At 34.7% G+C, this 19,079-nt stretch overlaps 1 protein-coding gene across 4 annotated transcripts in view; it reads right to left on the bottom strand.

The window, feature by feature from the left end:
* Positions 1 to 267: 267 nt before the first annotated feature.
* Positions 268 to 19,079, bottom strand: part of KIFAP3 (kinesin associated protein 3) — a 162,962-nt gene continuing 144,150 nt past the window's right edge. For 3 of the 4 annotated variants that reach the window (XM_039235857.1, XM_039235860.1, XM_039235861.1), the window contains one exon: positions 268 to 732. In XM_039235857.1, the coding sequence (XP_039091788.1) occupies positions 624 to 732 (109 nt within the window). In that variant the 3' untranslated portion in view covers positions 268 to 623. Of the gene's footprint in view, positions 733 to 12,004; positions 12,162 to 19,079 lie in introns of those variants that run through there. The other variant, XM_039235858.1, reaches the window with a different exon arrangement.

Genomic DNA, 19,079 nt, shown 5'->3' with positions numbered 1-19,079 from the left:
CATAACATAACCTGTGGCACACATTCCACTGGAAAATTGAAAACTCCTAATTAACTTCGGGAAGCAACCCTGAAAAGGCAGACTGGAATGGAACAATGAGGTGACATTTTTTTTTTACAAACTTTAAAGTAGTGCACATCACATGAAACACTTAAGAGTTTACAAGGGGGAAAAAAGGGCAGGGAAAAAAGAAAATTCATATGCACCCTATATAAGCATGAAACTCTTAATGAAACACATTAAATAGAAACACATGACTTTTGCTAATTCATTTGTACTTTATCCTTTTTAATAGAAATTAAATTAGTCACTTCATGTACATAATGTAGTGTTTGTTTTCCAGTCTAGTTGTTCTTCAGCTTTTTCTTTTGCTTCTCTTTGAATAACACGGGCAATGTTATTCAGCATCAAGAGGTGGTTTGATGAGTGAACAGTGTCAAACATCAACAGGACTTAACAGAGGACAGAGGGGTCAGAGTTAATTTGTAGCTACCAGCATGGAAAAAATAAAAAGAAACACAGACCCACAATAATATCAACATGCATTATTAGCCAAGATTCAAAGTTAGCCCAACCCCCACAGATTTCTTCTAAGCTCAGAGTACACATGGAAAGGGGTGACTTTATCGAGTTCCAAAGCTGTAGTAGTAAGGTTCATCAGGGCGGAATCCATACGCGGTGGCTGGCCGTCCGAGAAGGCCAACTGGTTGGCCAAAGCCATCCATTCCAAGGCTGAAAAGAGAAAAAGGAATGATAAGTTGTATTTTTCATCACACACCAACAATGTCAGGCCAAGGGGAGGCCGGGAACTTTCCACCTCCAAGATTTTCTTCCTAGCAGCAGAAGAGCTTAATGTGGCTATCATTAAGCATTTTTCTTCTTCATATATACATACATGTTATGTATATATATACATACATGTTATATATATAATATATATTAATTTTACTAAATTAATACAGCCACAAAAATGTGTATAACAAATATTTCTAACTTTGTGTTAAAAATGTTGGAAACCTCTGTCATCAGGTACTATTCAAGACAGAGAGGAGGACAGAGCAGGAAAGTTTTAATAAATTACATTCATATATGGCTTTTATGCCAGAATATGAAAAGATTTTATGTGCTAGCATTATCAGTAATACACTGCAAGGGAACAACACCACAAAAACTAGTAAAATGAGTTTTGTTATTTATAATAAGATATTTTCATATAGGATTGTTAACCATATGCATGCATTTTGAGTTTTAGCAGTAAAATGCTCACTCAGGGTCAAATCATACTATAAGCCTATGACTAGAACAAGACAGAATTTTACAACATTTGAGTTAGTCAGATTTGATCTGCAAATCCTTCTCTGACTCCTCAAGTAAAAAAAATCTTACATTTCTTTTAAATTACAACAGATAATTATAAATTTTGTTTCAGTTTACTTTATAGAAATAATCAAAGCCTAAAGATGACCTTCAGCGTTATGATGACATTTGATGCGTGGATAAACTTTATCACTTTAAAAATTATTCTTTCATCTATTAGTAAATTTAAAAGAAAATCTGTTCTCCAGAGCACTTTTTAAGGATCAGAGAATTATCCAACACTTAGCCAAATGACAAGCTACTTATTTAGCCAGACACAGATGGCAGGTAGAGCATGCTCATGCACAGCTCATGCAGTGAATGCTTCTGAGCTTGTATGCAATCAGAGGAAAACAATTTATAATATAGAAACATAAACTTTGAAAAAAATAATATATTTAAATGATTTAAGATTATTTGAGGAGTATACTAGGTGGAAACATACTTAATCAGTGAAATCTCAGTACGATTAAAAAATACATTCATGTAGGCACTACCTTGCTCTCAAAACTCAAAACGAGGTTAGGTTAAAATACAACTGAAATAACTATTAAAATGTTAAAGGCTTTAAATAATCTGAGTGTGTATGTGCACGCATGCGTATCCATGTTCGTACTGAGGTAGGACTAAATAAATATAAAGAACCATAACACATATAAGGCATATTATTCAGGGAAACAGAATTTCTGAGATACAAGTTTTAGGTTAGCATTTGTAAGTGAATGATCCTGAAGAAAATGAACTTTTTGGGCTCCTTCTAAATATGTGTCTATGATGCCTGAAATTTGGTTGAAATTTTTAAGTCTGAATTTTATTTTGAAATGGCAAAATAGAAGCACATCCTTCCTGGGAAAGATCTCCTGGTGTTCTGGGAAGAAAGATTAATTTTATGATGAGGGCGCCTGGGTGGCTCAGTCGGTTAAGCGTCTGACTTCGGCTTAGGTCATGATCTCACAGTTCGTGGGTTCGAGCCCCACAGCAGGCTCTGTGCTGACAGCTCAGAGCCTGGAGCCTGCCTCAGATTCTGTATCTCCCTCCCTCTCTGACCCTCCCCTGCTCAGGCTGTCTCTCTCCCTCAGAAATAAATTAAAAACGTTAAAAAATTAAAAAAAATTAATTCTATCACGTAGGAAAACATTGCTCTAGAGGTAGCTTTAAAGATGTTACAGAAATTAATGCAGTTTATGAACTCAGATACACCTGCATCAGTTTAAAGTGAGAGGAAAAGTTGGCCATTGACTTTTTTTTCTCCTGAAGCACTAAGGCTAACAAATACGTATCCAGACAACTCTCAATTACGTAAACGCTGACGTATAGCTTATGCATTTCAACTCCTTCCTTTTTCATCTTTCTACTTATCTCCTGCCTTCAGACACTGCTTACATTTTTTAGCATCTCTTCTGGGGCCTAATAGCAGGAGACTTAGGTTGAGCTCTAGTTAATTTTATCTTTGTTTCTCAATCAAACCTAGAGGCTTCCAAGGGCTTAGAAACACGAGGCACAGGGTAGATCAGTAAAGAAATACGCAAAGACACCTTAAAGACAGAACATCTCCCAGAGGAACTCATAGCAATATTACTGTACTTTTATCTAAAAGAAGAGAATCCTCAGAAGGGAGACTGGCAGCCATGTTGGCGCAGAACAAGCTGCTCCCCAGAGGCAATGTTGGTACCAACCCAAGAAATTCCTTGGGGTGACCTATAACACTATTGGGAATATCTGACTTTTTGGCAAGCTTGTCTTCATTGAGGAAGGGACCTTAAAAAAGGTTATGAGAGCCTGAGGTCATTATAGATGCAAACCGCAAAACTGTCTTTTATTTCTGTGACCAGTAGGCGAGCTTCTGATCATTGTATTCCCATGTGGCCAGACAAGACGATAAAGAATACACTTAGACATTATCCAATCTGCCTCATGTGAATTGACAAATGGATGTTCAGATTTTGTTTTTTTAATTCTCAGTCACATTGTTGGTAAGGATTTGCACACCAAGTCAAGTTAAAGTGAGATCCAAACTTGAACACCGGTGAGTTCCAGTTTCTGAGCCTGCAAGTTTACTGAAATAAAGTTCAATTATTTATGTGGTCAGCAGTTCACCCCAGGACATTTGTGTGTTCTGGCTAAATTGTTTGAACTTCCACAGATATGTTATTTGGGGAAAAAATTTAGGGAGAAAAATCGGAAACTCTTAAAATGAGTTTTTCTGTAATTATCCATCACATATCACAGACAAACTTGCTGTTTAAGAAAAGAATATCTGAAACATTATGGCCAGTTTGAATGGTACTTTGACATAAGTCCTAGGTCCTTTTTGTACTGTGAAAGAGCAGCTATATCTACACAAGATCTACTGAATAAAATTCACTCTGGAACAGAAAAGCCTGATTCTCTAATCTCTTATTTGGTTCTAATATAGAGGGGACACTGGACTTTTCAGGATGCTAACACCTGAAGCTAGATATGCTTCTGGGACATGTGGACACTTGCTGCACTTTCTCCCTTGGAATAAAGATATATAGTCTTGTTATTTTTGAATGGGGTTCAAAACCAGGAGTGCCTAATCATGAGTTTCCTTTAAACAGGAGCAGATAGATTCTTTATGTGAGTGTGTCTAGAAGGAGACAGAGATGTGAACATAAAAGGGAAGTGTGGCAGCAAAACTTGTGCTTTCCTGTTCCACGAAGGACCCAGAGTACACAGTAACGAGGCATTTGCATGCCCTCCCTAGGGATCCTGAAGACCCAGAGAAACTAAGCTGTGACACAGTGCATCTGCTCTTGCCCCGTGTGACTCTTCTCCTTCAGATGAGAGTCTGTATATTTGACCGTTTATATTGGAATTTAATCTAACAGTGCACATGTTTCCATGTGTACATACTTTCTTCCGGGCCCTCCTAACCTACATAAAATGCTGTGTGTCCTCTAGATCAGAATATGCCACCACTAGACCACTAATTTTTTTTTTAATAGGACTGTGTAGTGTCATGTAATCATTATCCTCAATGTCTAGATATTATTTTTTTAGACCTTTAAATTAGAAAAATAATGAAATGCAATCTCTTCTTAAAAATTTATTATTTCTAGTTCAAAGAAAAATGGTTACTGTGTGTTGTGAAAAGACAACTAGGAAAGGTAAGGGCCCCCCAAATCCATCTACTACTAAGTTTTCTGTTTCAAGAACAATGATTTGGAGGTGCCTAGAAAGGAAAATAACAAATTCTTTGTAAGTAAGAAATTGCATTTAAAATTCAACAACAAATATAAATCACATCAGGATTTTATTTTTACATGAACATTTAGAAATCTAATTAGCATTCAGCAAGCAGGAGATGGAATTTGCTATAATATTTACAAGGCTTCAAACAAATTTTTAACAGCATTCATTATATTTCCAAACCTGCGATGATTCAGAGAAGGGAAAAAGGGGAATCAAGGCATGACAAGTGGCCCTTCACATGCAGCACATGACAAGGGGACCAGCAGCCAGTAAAGAATCGTAAGCACTCTGGGGCTCTACTTAGACTTCTGTGCCAGGGTTGACATTCCCGTAGGGAGGGAAGAAAATCACCTACCTCTAGCTGTTTGTGAGGCTTAATTAGTGCATATTTGTAAAGCACTTTGAAATCCTTGGATGAAAAGTGCTGCATAAGTGAAAAGTATTATCATTATTTTATTAAAGTTCGATGAAAGCAACACAAGTCTTTATCTTCTTTGAAATTCCCAAGTCAGCAAAAGGAATGCAGAGCAAATGATGAAAATATTAGAGGATGCTACAAAAATAAAATAAAAAATAAGTTCAAGCCAAGTTCCTTTTTCACAGGTCCACAGAATCTTTGGCTTGGAAACCTTTTTAGAAATAAGCTAGACTACGCTTCCACTCACAGCATCCTTAAAAGGGTCTAATGAATTCTTTGCAGAACACCTCCAGGAATGGGAGTATTCACAAGGCAGTTCCTTCCATTTATGGACCCATCAAACTGTTAGAAAGTCCTATATCACAACCTGTAATCTGGTTGTATTAGTTTTAGAATTGCCCTCTGGAACCAAAAAGAAATTTAATTCTTCTTTAATATGGTTACTTCACAACTCTTATCTACTCAATCCTCATGACATGGTCTCTCAAATCTTTACCATCTGATTTGCTCTCTAAAATAACTTTTGAGGACTGCCAGCGTGGCTCAATCGGTCAACTCCAACTTGGGCTCAGGTCACGATCTCGTGGTTTGTGGGTTTGAGCCCCTCATCGGGCTCTCTGCTGACAGCTGTGTCTTCCTCTCTCTGCTCTTCCCTTGCTCGCTGTCTCTGTCTGTCTCTCTCAAAAATAAACATAAACTTAAAAAAATGGTACCATTTCTCTTTTGAAATAGGTGTTTTAGTTATACTTTTACCATTTGGGAACTGAGAATGAAAAGAAAGAATATCAAAACTGGCTGAAGTTTTAGAGGTTATAGTTCATTGGAATGAAACAACTTTACCATGGGAATATGCTTCATCAAATAACTAAGAGGCTGTAGTTGAATACCATGTAGATGTATGTAGATGAATACCACAGGCTGTAGAAATAGCTTGCCTTTGTATTCAGTAGGAAGAACTAGACCATTCTGGCAGAAGAGAACATATTTTCCTTGAAATTCTCATATATAGTAACAAGAGAAGTATAGACTGAATGAGATAAAGCCTATAAAATTGCACCTAACATTAGATGTGTGATTAAATCAAGATCTAAATGCTTGTAATTTACAAACCAACCACTAGATGGAGAGCTTGTCTTATCACTGAGTCTCATTTACTTTCACAAGGTTTTTAAGCAAGTTTTATCAAATTTGACCTTCTCATCATATTTAACATTGAATGTGGTTTCCATTGCATTTATCATATAGTCAATGTTCTCATTTTTATAAATGTGAAATAATTTAGAGCTAAATAGGAATGTCATTCATATGCAAAAAAGTTGTGACGGGCGGGGGTCTATGAAAATGAGAGAAGATGCTGATGGTCTTGGACACTGGAAAATGTAATGTACATGAATGTTAAGTACTGCTACTATAAGGGCAGTTTCTAAAATTGTCACTGAACCTGTCAAAAGCATCTTGTCTAATTTATATGCAATAAATGCATATTTTAGGTTGCTAAAAGAACTGTTACTGATTGAACTTGAGCCTTTGTATTATTGAGGTGAGCACAATTAAGCAGTCTTCTGATGAACGTTACCAATATATATCAAGGTTAGCTGTCATTTCCCATTTAGTTTTTATTCTTAATCTTTTAGATGCATAAGTATCAATTTTCCTTTTATTCTGATAAAAATGGCTAATGACTCTTAAAGAATATTTTACTGAAATTGAACCAAGTAATTTTTTCCCCAAAATCAAAGGAAAATGATAGGAGTAGTGGGGGGTTGTACTTCAAGTACTCATCTGGAATTTATTTTTAAAAAATTTTTAAAAAGACATCTGTCAGTTCTAAGGGGGAAATATACCACCTTGGGGACAGATCCTTTCAATTTAGTTACTATACTAAGATGCTTCAGATAAAAACTAATTTGTAGTAATGATGGAAGAAGCATGTGTAAAATAGTCACTGATTTGTTCCAAATGGTAAAGAAATTCCATTTTCCTGATGCTCCTCTAATTTCATTTAATTCGCACTTCTCTTATGCTTAATCTGCTGTTTAACCCATCTCCAGGACCTATTTTAATAATTGTATTTTTTACTTGGAGATGTTATAGTTGGCACATTTTCATTATTATGCCATTGCATTAATTTTCAAAATGTGTATTTTAAAAATGTTATAGTCTTCTATTAGCTTTAGTTCCTGGGCATGCTAACCCTCTTTCTTACTGTTATGCTTGACAATTCTCCTTTGTGACAATACTTTCTTCATGAGCTTTGCAATTTTTTTTATTGTGTTCCACTTCAAGTTTGCTTTATTTATTCATTTATTTTTGCCTGTTAGTCCCTGAACTTAAAAATATTACTAGAGAGGTTCTGTATTTGTTTTTAATATATCAAGGCTCCAGGGGATTCCACTGTCCTGAAAACAATTTTAATGGTAATTTCTTGATTTGGGAGTTCACTAAATTAGATGGATAGTATAAATTCTGAACCCGTGCATGCACATGGAGAAAGCTTGTGATTTCTCTTTCTCATGGATAACTATCCTCCTAACCTAGGGCCTTGGGGCAGAAGGTTAAGCTTTGGCCATTTCTCTAGAATGGTGAATTAAAATAATCTAGTCTTTTTTTCAAATGATGAGAAAAAGGCAGCCCATTGAAGTTCCCAGGCCTTAATCAGGAATTCAGTTCCATTTTCCTATATTATATACCCTATGCCTCATTCAGACATTATTCTTGTGTGTGGTTTTTATGTGTATGTGTCCTATCTTTGTGAATTTGGCTATGGATTATACATTTTTGTTAACATTTTATCCACCTTTTTTATATCTATATGGGGGTGCCTTCTGAGTCAGCTCAGTCTGCCATCTTGCTGGAAGTCCCTTCCACTTTACTCATTATCTGTTCTGCACACTCAAGAAAAGAAATTATCAACATTGTATTCCTGTGACTCAGAATTGGCTTGCTTGAAGAGAACAATGACTTGAAAGAAATAACTGGAACTATGAGAAGATATTTTCTTTTTCCTTATTTGTAGCAATTTAACAGAAAAAAAAATACTCTTGTAGGCTCCTAATGGTAGCTGTCAAATGTGATTATCAACCTGAAGTGCATATTTACTCAAACCTATAATGGTCTCAAACCTTTTATAATAATCTTTTAATAATTAAAAGATGCCATTCTAGTCATCTTTAACTTTTATTTCTTCAATTAAGTGCAAGGGCTTCTTGAAATTGTCAGTTCTATACTATCAAGCAATGCCTCATTTCATAACACCAAATGTTCAGGGAGCCTACTGAGCTGCTTAAGTAACCCCGAGGTCAATAAACTGAGTCATTAGCACCTCCTTTGAATAATTGTTTGTCTGTTACTGGTTCAACATTTATATAATCTGTCATAATACCTTGGTTTTTTAAGGTACAAAACTTACTGCGGTAGGCTTAAAGTAGTGAATATAACATAAGCAGCAATGTTTTTGCAGTGATGGTTTAACCATACTGTCTGGTACTGAGTGAGTTAAAGCCTGAACACCACAGCTAATTACTATGTAATGCTAACCTTAGTTGCTGGTTCATTTTGAGACTCTTTAAAATATGAACTGTGTATTTTACCCCTATGCACTCTCTTAATGATTTGTTTTTTTAGACTGAAATCACTTCCAGCCATCAGTTATACTCTTGGTCTCTACATATGCACTTCTCCAAGCACAAATATTTCTTTTTCCTATTGGTCTGCCAGCCCTGTCAGAGCAAATTTCACTTTAAACTCAATGCTATGATACTTAAAACCTCTTGGATTACTCAGGCTGCTAGTGTGATCTATGACCTTCCAAGAATGACAGCTGAACTTTCCAATTTGCTTATACTGCTTGGGGAACTAGAAAGCACATGCCAAATAGGAAAATGTTTCTGATGTTGAACAGAGAGAAGTTCTTGTTGGAGGTGAGAGCAGGAGACTATTAAGTACTGAAAAATACTAATAAGAAATGAAAAGAAACTAAACATGCTGCAAAGTCTAAGACCTTGAGCATAATTCAAAAGTTAATGCTAGTACTCAAAACTTTTTAGTCCAGTAAAAATATGAATAATGACCTTCGGTTACTGTAAGTTAAGCAGCACCCAGAATCTTAAAGTGATAATGCACTATCAAAATGAACAAGTTCAAGATATGGAACAGAATCTACAATTATCATGAGTGCTGTGCTCATGGGCTATATAAACCCCCATCTTTCTTTACAAAACAGACAGAAATCTGACATGTGGATACAATCAGAGTAAACAGGGCTATCTAATGTGCATGCTACAGAACACTCTCTCATAAATGAAAAATTAATGTTAAGCTTTTGTTAAAATCTTGTCTCCAAAATCCTTAAATAAATAATACAGTTTGGGGATATTTTGATATACTTTAAAACTTTTCACTTTCTTTTACTACCTTACATAAGAGGTTGATGAGTGTTATAAAAAAAAAAAAAACAATCTCAAAAATCTTATCAAGTGTAAGAAGCTTCATGTAGAGTTTCCAATTTATGCCATATTCCACTTACTTGTTCATCTCAGTAATTTTTAGGGTAATAAAAATCAAATGGTGGTTGACAGGTAAAGACTTTTTTTGCACCTAAAATCAAACCAAGTGACATTTTTCTAAAATTGAGGGCATAAGTATGGATAATAGAAACTATGTTTAAACAAATTAAAGTGCGTATTTTTATTATTTTATTTTTTTAAATGTTTATTTTTGAGAGAGAGCGAGAGAGCACAAACAGGGGAGGGGGCAGAGAGAGAGAGGGAGATACAGAATCTGTAAGCAGGCTCCAGGCAGAGCCCAACACAGGGCTTGAACTCACGAACCATGAGACTGTGATCTGAGCCGAAGTCAGATGCTCAACCGACTGAGCCACCCAGTACCCAAAAGTACATTGTTTTAAATAGCTAAGCATGGAAGTATGAAAATTTGATCCAGACTAAGTTTATAATATTAAATATACAACAAAAGGCATTGCCTTACATTGTGATATTTTAAAATATCTATGTTGGACAGTGTTACATAAATACTTTCAGCCACTAATTTAGTAATCACTATAGGTCAGATAAATATTTCATAGTTATTTAGTGTCCTCTAGAGCATTTAAAATCTCAGTGTACTATATAATAGACCAACATTGCATTTAGCACTAAAAAAACAGTTACTAAAGTAAATCTCTACTCTTAGAATTTATAAGCTCTCTTGTCCTTGAGAATACGTTTGTTGTCGTGGGTCTGTAAAAAAACTAAACAAAAACAAAAAAATCCAAAATCATTTTCTGTTTATGTCTAAAGCTAATTATGACTGTCAAGATATGGACCGATTTAAATCACTCTGTTCAACCAGACTGTAGTGTTCTGATGATAAAGCCAGGTATTTCTATACCATCTTCACAGAATGGGGCCAGCAGGCTTTGAGCCCACATTGCACTGATACCAAGCAAATTCAGTGTAGACTGGAATGTATATGATTCTAACAATTACTTTTCTGACTTTGTACCCTATTGCCATATTTTAAATTAAAGTTATTTTCAAAGCAACATAAGAAAACATACTTTTTTTTATCACTGATGTACATGGGCATTTTTATCCCTTAAGAAATGGAAAGTATGTTTATTAGCAAAACTAACTTAAGTGTGAACTTATCAATAACTCCTGAATTTTATTAAAGTTAGTGGGGTGCAATGACCTCAAACCCTGAATATCTGGGTATGCTTTCTGCTTCTACTGATATAACTTGTTTCTGCCTATATTTGTAACTGTCATGATTTCTCCTTGTAAAATAAGAATAATGGCTAGCCCTTTTAACATCTGCCTTGAGATTATTATACTTCCAAGTCTCTTATAAGAACAGTACGGAGATTATATATTTGGTGTTGTTATTGTTATGACATATGAAAATGATAGAGCCTTTCCTAAAAATACTTATGAAATTCTGGCTCCTGCCATATAATCTAGACAGTTAGGAGATACTCGATCATATCTGGCATGCTTCTTACACATGCTTTCCGTTTGCTTTTATAGAGCTGTTACATAATTCATAGAGATTTATGCCTATACATAGGCAACTAATTGTTATTGCACTAAAATAATGCCATGGCCAATCATACCTTCCTTTTACCATAGTGAGACTAGACTGCTTGTATAAATAAGGTTATTCAAGCAAAACCCTTCAGAGTCTGTATCATGATTGATGCAAATGATACAACACATGTTGGGATGGAAATACCAGGAACGTGTCTCTACCTTATTTTATATTCAGTGAGTTTATTTTGAAAGTAGTAAATCAAGGGTAAGGTTTTTAGTTATTCCACAAAAATCATCACTTCCCAAACTGCACACATTTCTGTACTCAGGTTTACTGCTCTCTGAAAAGGGCATGGGTCATGGACGTGTCTAGGATAGGGTATTTTCATTCTGTGATGTTCGCTATCTTGGGGCTGTGCCAACCTGACAATCTGGGACTTATAAGCAAAGCTGGGCAACTATGAGGAGAAATCTTCAGGGAGATGGTAATGCACTGACTGTACATTTTTGAGATTACAGGCAGTATAGGGTTTTAGGCAGTATTTCAAAGTAGCATATAGGTATAGCTATATTAGGGTTTTCAAGTATGCAGGACAAGGAAAGATTACAAATTGATTTATTTAAAATGACTATGGTGCCCACTTGCTGATGGCAAACAGTACCGCCACCCCAAGACTTTAGGGGCAAAAGGCAAAATAGCAACAATTTACAAGAAATTGTAATAGTTTCTTTTTCCCCCAGTGTATACAGAGAACAAGTTAAATTACAATAGTCCAATATTTATAAAGTCCTTAAAACCCAGAGAACTTTAAAAAAAAACTTTTTGACACTTTAAAGAATTTGTTTTTTTTAACTACTTCAAAAAAGATCTTAGCATGAAGCCTGAACACCCATGTAAATATAATTTTATGGGGTTTCTTGTATCAATTTGAAAAGATGTAAGTTTTAGGTTACAGTTGCAACTTAAAAATTTACTTGCCTAACTATGTTCATAGAAGCCTCCTCCCATCCTTTCACATTTGAGGGGCTCTAATTAGCCACTTGATAATGTCCACACAATCCTGGATTCTTTTTTAAGACTGTACTGCCTTTTAATTTCTGACAGGCCAATATGAAGGTGCTTTGTTTTTAGCTGGAAAAACCTGAAATGGAAAGAATTTCTGAAAAAATGGGATGTATCAATTCTAGATAAAGCTAAACAAAGAAAATAGACTTAATTGATATTACTTGAAATAGAACATAAGAAAATATGTTCACAAAAGAGAAGATATTCAGGAAATCAATCTCCTGTTTATAAGTCTATTCAAAGAACTAATTATTTTATAGTTAACTTAATTAAAGGGAGTAAGAAGTAATTTGTTGACTGTGCCTCTCTAATCTGAAATGAGACTAGAAATGTATAACTTTTACATAAAAACCAACATAGACATACACAGATTTTACACTCACTAACAATTAACCGTTAAATAGATGTATACACTTTGGAAAATTACCAATCATTCTTCTCAAATATAAAAACAAAGTAACATTTGAAAATTGATTTTATTACAGGGGCGCCTGGGTGGCTCAGTCAGTTAAGCGTCCGACTTCAGCTCAGGTCATGATCTCACAGTTCATGAGTTTGAGCCCCGTGCTAGGCTCTGTGCTTATACCTCAGAGCCTGGAGCCTGCTTTGGATTCTTTGTCTCCCTCTCTCTCTGCCCCTCCCCTCCTTGTGTTCTGTCTCTCTCTCTCAAAAATAAATAAACATTTAAAAAATTTTAAAAAGGAAAATTGATTATATTACAGACTCTCCCACTTGTCTCTCTGAAGTAGGTCTGAGTTGTATTTAATTGCTAGAGGCATTAAGCAGTTAGAAGATTACTAAGTGGTCTCGGCTACTACTGAAAGACTGCATGTTGACCTAAAATTCTTACACGATTATAATCCATAGGATTATAGTCCATAATTAATCCCTTTAATTCCAGACATCTCTTCCATTTCCAAACAACTACCAATGGAAGTTTATTGCCTTTTTTTTTAATGAGAAAAGCTGAAACAAATCATTTGTAATCTACAACTCTTTCAATTAAAAGTTTTGAGAATTCATCAATAGCTATGATATCAGTGTTAAAAGAAGTTCAAAGACTAAAATAAAATGTAGGGTCATGTATTCCCTTGGGTATTGCTATCTGCCTGTCTATCTACCTACCCACCTATCTGCTATGAAGAGGAAAGGTTTCTACTCAGTAAACTGTTGCCCATGAGATGGGTGGCATCAGAAATCAATATTCACATCAAAGTCTTTGACACAGTGCCTTTCCTCAAATCACACAATTATTTAAAGTATTTTTTGTAGGACACTGATGTGTTGTAAAGAGGCATTGTTTATTACAAAACCACTAGAAGCTGCTCTCTGGATGAATCTTTCCAAAGTGCTTACTGTCCTAATGAAGTAACTAAATTCTAGGGAATTATCAGACCATCAAAGTATAATGTTTTATTAAGCAGCCTGTGTAATTCAAGGGGTCGTATTTCAGTAATAATGTGATTCTTTGTCAAGTACTGCACTGCTTAGCTTAAAATGCAAAAAAAATTATGAAATCTATCACTCTATTTTATCTAAGAAAATTCATCACAGTATCTTTAACATTTAAAAGAACTTTTATGGGGCGCCTGGGTGGCTTAGTCGGTTAAGTGTCCGACTTTCGCTTAGGTCATGATCTCGCAGTTTGTGGGATCGAGCCCCGCGTCAGGCTCTGTGCTGACTGCCAGCTCAGAGCCTGGAGCCTGTTTCAGTCTGTGACTCCCTCTCTCTCTGACCCTCCCCTGCTCACGCTGTCTCTCTCTCTCTCTCTCTCTCCTAGAAATAAATAAAACATTAAAAAATTTTTTCCCATATAGCATAGGTTCCTATCCCAAATTTTATAATAGAAGCACATAATACTATATATCTTGATTGCATATTTAATAAATACTATACATTGCACATTTGAAAGAATACTGAAAAAGATTAAATAGAAAATTAAGATACTGTAATAAAACAAGTTAACACTGAAAGTGAAATACAGCATGGGAAATGGAGTAAGACATATATGTGTTTAGAAGAATGGCACTGACCCTTATAACTCATTTAGTAAGCAAATAAGTACCGAGAAGCTAGTTGTGTGTGCCAGGCACTGTAGATGCTATTTTGAATACAAAAGTCTAAGTTTTTGGTCTTCTGGAGACTGGATTCTTGTGGAAGGAGGGAGATGAACAAGGGTACAACAGAATAGATGATTAGGAGGCTAAAACTGACAGTAACTATAGGATCGGGGAGAAGGTGCTGCTTTGATAGTTTCATTGGAAAAAGAATCTTTGAGGAAGTAGTATATGAGGAAAAGGGAGGAATCAAGAAAGACTCCAAAGTCTATGCCTTGACCTACTGAATGATGGTGACATTCACTGAGATGGAAGATTAAGGGAAGGACCTATTTGCATGTAGGAAATCAAAACTTGTTTGATCTTATTAAACATTCAATTAGGTATTTTAAACAGTGACAGGAATGGTGGGTGCTCAGAGGAGAGGTCTCGGATAAAAATATAAGCTTACAGATCATTATTCAAGGCCATGGAATTTGGATGAAATCCTTTAGGCAGGGGATGTAGGTAGAAGAGAGAGCCTTTCAAAAGGGTGTTAGAGAACAGGACTGAAGCTCTGAAGTAACCAGTGTTTAAAGGTGAAATGGAGGAGAAATACCTGGCAGAAGACACTGGGGAAGAATGACAGCTGTGCCGAACATTGCCAAGTTAATGACGAGAAAGGTCCACTAGATTTGGCAACATGAAGATTAACTCATGATTTCAACTAGACTGGAGAAACTGGAGAGTATATGGGAGTCTTTTGAGGAGTATTCTATGAAGGAAAATGAGACATGAGCAGTAGTTAAAATGGGATGTGGGACCAAAAAGGATTTAATGAGGGGGATTCCAGGTTATGTTTGTATGCTGAAAAGAATGATCCAGTAGAAGGGAAAATAATGATGACATGAAAGAAGTCTTTGAGAAGGCAAGAAGGGATGGAGTTGAGAGCAAAATAAACTGACTGGACTTTGAATAAAAGAACATTTCCTTCATTCTAGAAGAAGGGAAGAAAGAAAGATCGGTAAAAGTAAGAGAAGAGATTAGGTGGTGGAATGATAACCTGTGGGCAAGTTCCTTAACTTGATAAGCTTTTGTTTCCTTAATAATAAGGTCTTATCTGAGCTGTTAAGATTAAATTAGATAAGGAATGTAATAAACAGCAATTAGCATATTGCCTGGAACTCAGCAAAAATATTTCAGTACATACCATCAGTATTAATCAACACATCTGACTGTAGATAGATGCAAAATCATTTTAGAGAATAACTTTCCAAATAATACAATTAGAATAAAGATTAAGTCTCTGTGGTACTGAAGCCTGCATTGTTTCTATTCCTTTCCAGTAATTTCATTTAAAACTGGACTTGACTGTTCATGTTACAGAAACACTTTTGTGAGTGGCTTCACTTGTTTAGACTTTTATTTTTATTTTATTAAAAAATTGTTTTAAGTTTATTCATTTGCTTTGAGAGAGAAAGCATGAGTGGATGAGGGACAGAGAGAAAGGGAGAGAGAGAATCCCAAGCAGGTTCTGAACTGTCAATGCAGAGCTCAATGTCAGGCTCAAACCCAGGAATCAATCACAAGATCATGACCTGAGCCAAAAATCAAGAGTTGGACACTTCAACCGATGGACCTACCCAGGCCCCCCTAGATTTTTTTAAAGAACAACAAAAATTTTTTAAAAAGTTTATTTTGTGCAGAAATTTTCTGTGGACTTTCAAATCCAGAATTTTTGGGGGCTTATGGACTAATGGTCTGATGCAGATTTAAGTTGTAGAAAAACAAAACAAAAAAAACAACTATAGAACAGCCTTATGCACAGTCTAAAATTTTGTTTTAGCCTCAATCATTTCTTTCACATGCAAACTATGATGTTACAGAGAAAGTACACCTAGAAAGGCTTATTTGAAAACATAATAATTCTAAGAGAAGTAAAATTTTAAAGTTCAACATTTCTACATTATATGTAACACCTGCTGAAAAGGCCTCGGGCAGTAAGGTGCCCCTTTTAAAATTTTCAAACCACTACTTTCCAACCCTCCTTTCTTACTAGGCTATCTAACAACTAGTACTGTCCCAAAAGTGGGTCCTTTCTCAGTTTTATCAGATGTGACTTTACCGCCTCCAATTTAGAAATATTCTGAGTTTCAATACACTTTTAGTCATTGTTTTTATGATAGTTATGTAAATCAATGAATGGATGTTACACACTATTGATTTATCCTAACATTTTGATTTTTATGAGACTAGAAATACCTTGTCCTGTGAAAGCAGATGGCTATAACAGTAACTGTGACTTCAATGGTGAGAAACGAAAAGCAGCTTTCTTTCTTTTATATTTAATAATATATATAAATATGATCTGTATAAATATATAATATTAATAAAGTATTATATATCAATGGCTATCATCTAAAATGGCCTCTAAGTGTGAATTTCTTGACCTATAAGTTCCAGTTGCCAACTACAAAATAAGACAGAAGATTAAAGGTGTGAGTGAAATAAATTTAACAACATAAACTGATCAAAAAATGCCTCAATTGAGAGATTTCACTGTAGCCAAAAATGAAAATTAAAAAAAGATTTTATTGTACTTCAGTATGAAGATGTATATATTTAATAATGTACAAGATTCAGCTTGCTTTATGTGTTTTTTAAATTTGCATTAGTTTATTCAACAGATATTTATATATCACCACACCAGTATGTGTCAGGACCCATTTGATGAGATGGTTTGTTCGATGCTTATAACAATGTTATTTTTACTTTAAGAAAGCTCTTATAATGTAGAGATCAAACTTTTTGAAATCCTTTAAATTCCATTAAATACTATAGACGCAAAAGTAATGTATGCAATCAAAAGTAAAAAATAATATTCTGCTTATTAATAAATAAACTCATTAAGTACAAATATATGTTGAAACAGAACATACAACATAATCAAAGTAATAATAAACCAGCTTATTTTATCTGAGGAGAAAAGAAGGCTTGGTCTTTCAAAAGCATTAAAGAAAACCCAATTTGAATCCCAACGGTGGTACACATGCATGTACACCCACCTCTTCATCTCTCCTCCCCAACACACGCACACCTTTCTCTTCTTAGTTTATTAAACATTCTAAATCTTTCTCCCAGTTTTGGCTTTGCAACCACTTACTTGATAAAGTAGGTCACTTAAAAAGGAAGAAAGCCCAATAAAATGAATTACAAAGACAACAAGATTAAATTGATTGCACTGTTTTCATACATTGTAGCTAAATTTTGCAAATACGCAGTTGGCTGTGGTTTGGCATTTAACAGCATGCGATCAGTAAGGAGGAGGAAATTTTATTCTCATTAACTGTTGCAGATTTACTGCAGTGAAAAAGGGCTATGTAACCCGAGATGTGACAGTACAGAAAGATCAAAGCCATGGACTGGAAACTAAATAAACCCTCTGGCTACTTCCTGCAAGGAAAATTCACTTTGGCAATGTAAAACAGAGCCCAGTTAAAAACTACTCTCAGTTTTATGAGCTGTCATAGCAGCTCAAGTGGTTTGGACTGGCTCAGTTTAGAACATTATATTTCCTTGTTTTTGTCTTAGATACTTCTGTAAGCAGTTTTATAGACCTTTTCTTTTTTTAAAAAAAAAAACATAATAACTAAAAATTTTTTTTAAAAAAGGGCAACTCTTTTCTTCTCGTTGAAACTGAGAAGGTAACCACTCAACTTATTAAAGCAGGCAGGTCTTAATTTGCACATTCTTTTCTCATTTATTAGTTTAATATTTTGCACTTAGATTTATTTGGCAATTATAAATATACTTTAATAATTCATCTGCAATCCATACAATTCCTATTCAAAATAAGTGCAAATCAGTTTACAGAACCCATATGGCTCATATCTGAGGGGTGAACTATTTGTAATAGCACATCTGGAAGGACTATGGGCAATATGGAAAATATGGGAACTAATTAATATTATACTTAAAAACCTATAGGTTCTAGATTTCATGTTTTTTAAAACAAATAAGAAAAAATATTTGGTTTAGCATTTCTAACATAAGGATTTTTTTTAAACAATTGTTCATAAATACTTAAATTACATGGTTAGTTCAATCAAAACACAGATGGGTTACAATAAATCAACTTTAAATTAGAGAATATCTCTGAGTTTAAGAGTAAACTCAGTATCACCAACTCCAGATTTACAGGAAATAAAAGACATGATGTGTTTTCCTCTCTTTTATTTTTTGGAGGGAGTGGTGCTGTTTACCAAACAAATTGCTTACAGTTTTGTTATTCTCATTAGAATGTCAATAAGCAAGGCTTTATAATGGCAATGTACATCCTATTCCCTTAAAAAAAATGTCTTTTTTTTTTTTTAAATAAGAGCATTGTTCACAGGTTAAATATGTCATAAAAGCAGTCATCTTTGCTTATGGACTTTCTATTTTCTTTCCATTTAAATTTACAACTAATTTTTATATATTTGTATAGTCAATGAAATACAATTAATACATATAAAAATGTATAAACTTTAACACTAGATAATCATTCTTAAAAGGTGGTGATATAATTAACTTCCCGGTCATGACTGGATTAACTTCCATGTCATTTCTTCTAGTACAAAGCTACACCATAATTGATGTGTTAACATTTTTATAGGATCTAGTCATAGTCCGATTACTTTTTTTATTTATAGACTCAGTTATGCTGAATTTCTTCTAAATAAAAGTCCTAATAAAATGACAGTAAATTTCATTTTCATTGGGAGCATCTTTGGACTTTATATATAACTAACACGTATGCCTCCCAACACTCTGCTCAGATCACCAGACTGAAAATTACCACAAACTTAACGAGGGCAGTTTTGTTGCCAACTTCTTCTCTTGCTTCTAAATTTCCAAAGGAAAGTAAATCACTTAAAATATTTTTGGAAGTCAGGAGTATAATTTCTCTAGGATAAAAC

The sequence above is a fragment of the Hyaena hyaena genome, unplaced genomic scaffold, assembly GCF_003009895.1.
Source record: "Hyaena hyaena isolate Hyena2069 unplaced genomic scaffold, ASM300989v1 scaffold_103, whole genome shotgun sequence".
NCBI lineage: Eukaryota > Metazoa > Chordata > Mammalia > Carnivora > Hyaenidae > Hyaena > Hyaena hyaena.
Note: the sequence above shows the minus strand (reverse complement) of the source record. Positions and strands in the feature narration are given on the sequence as shown.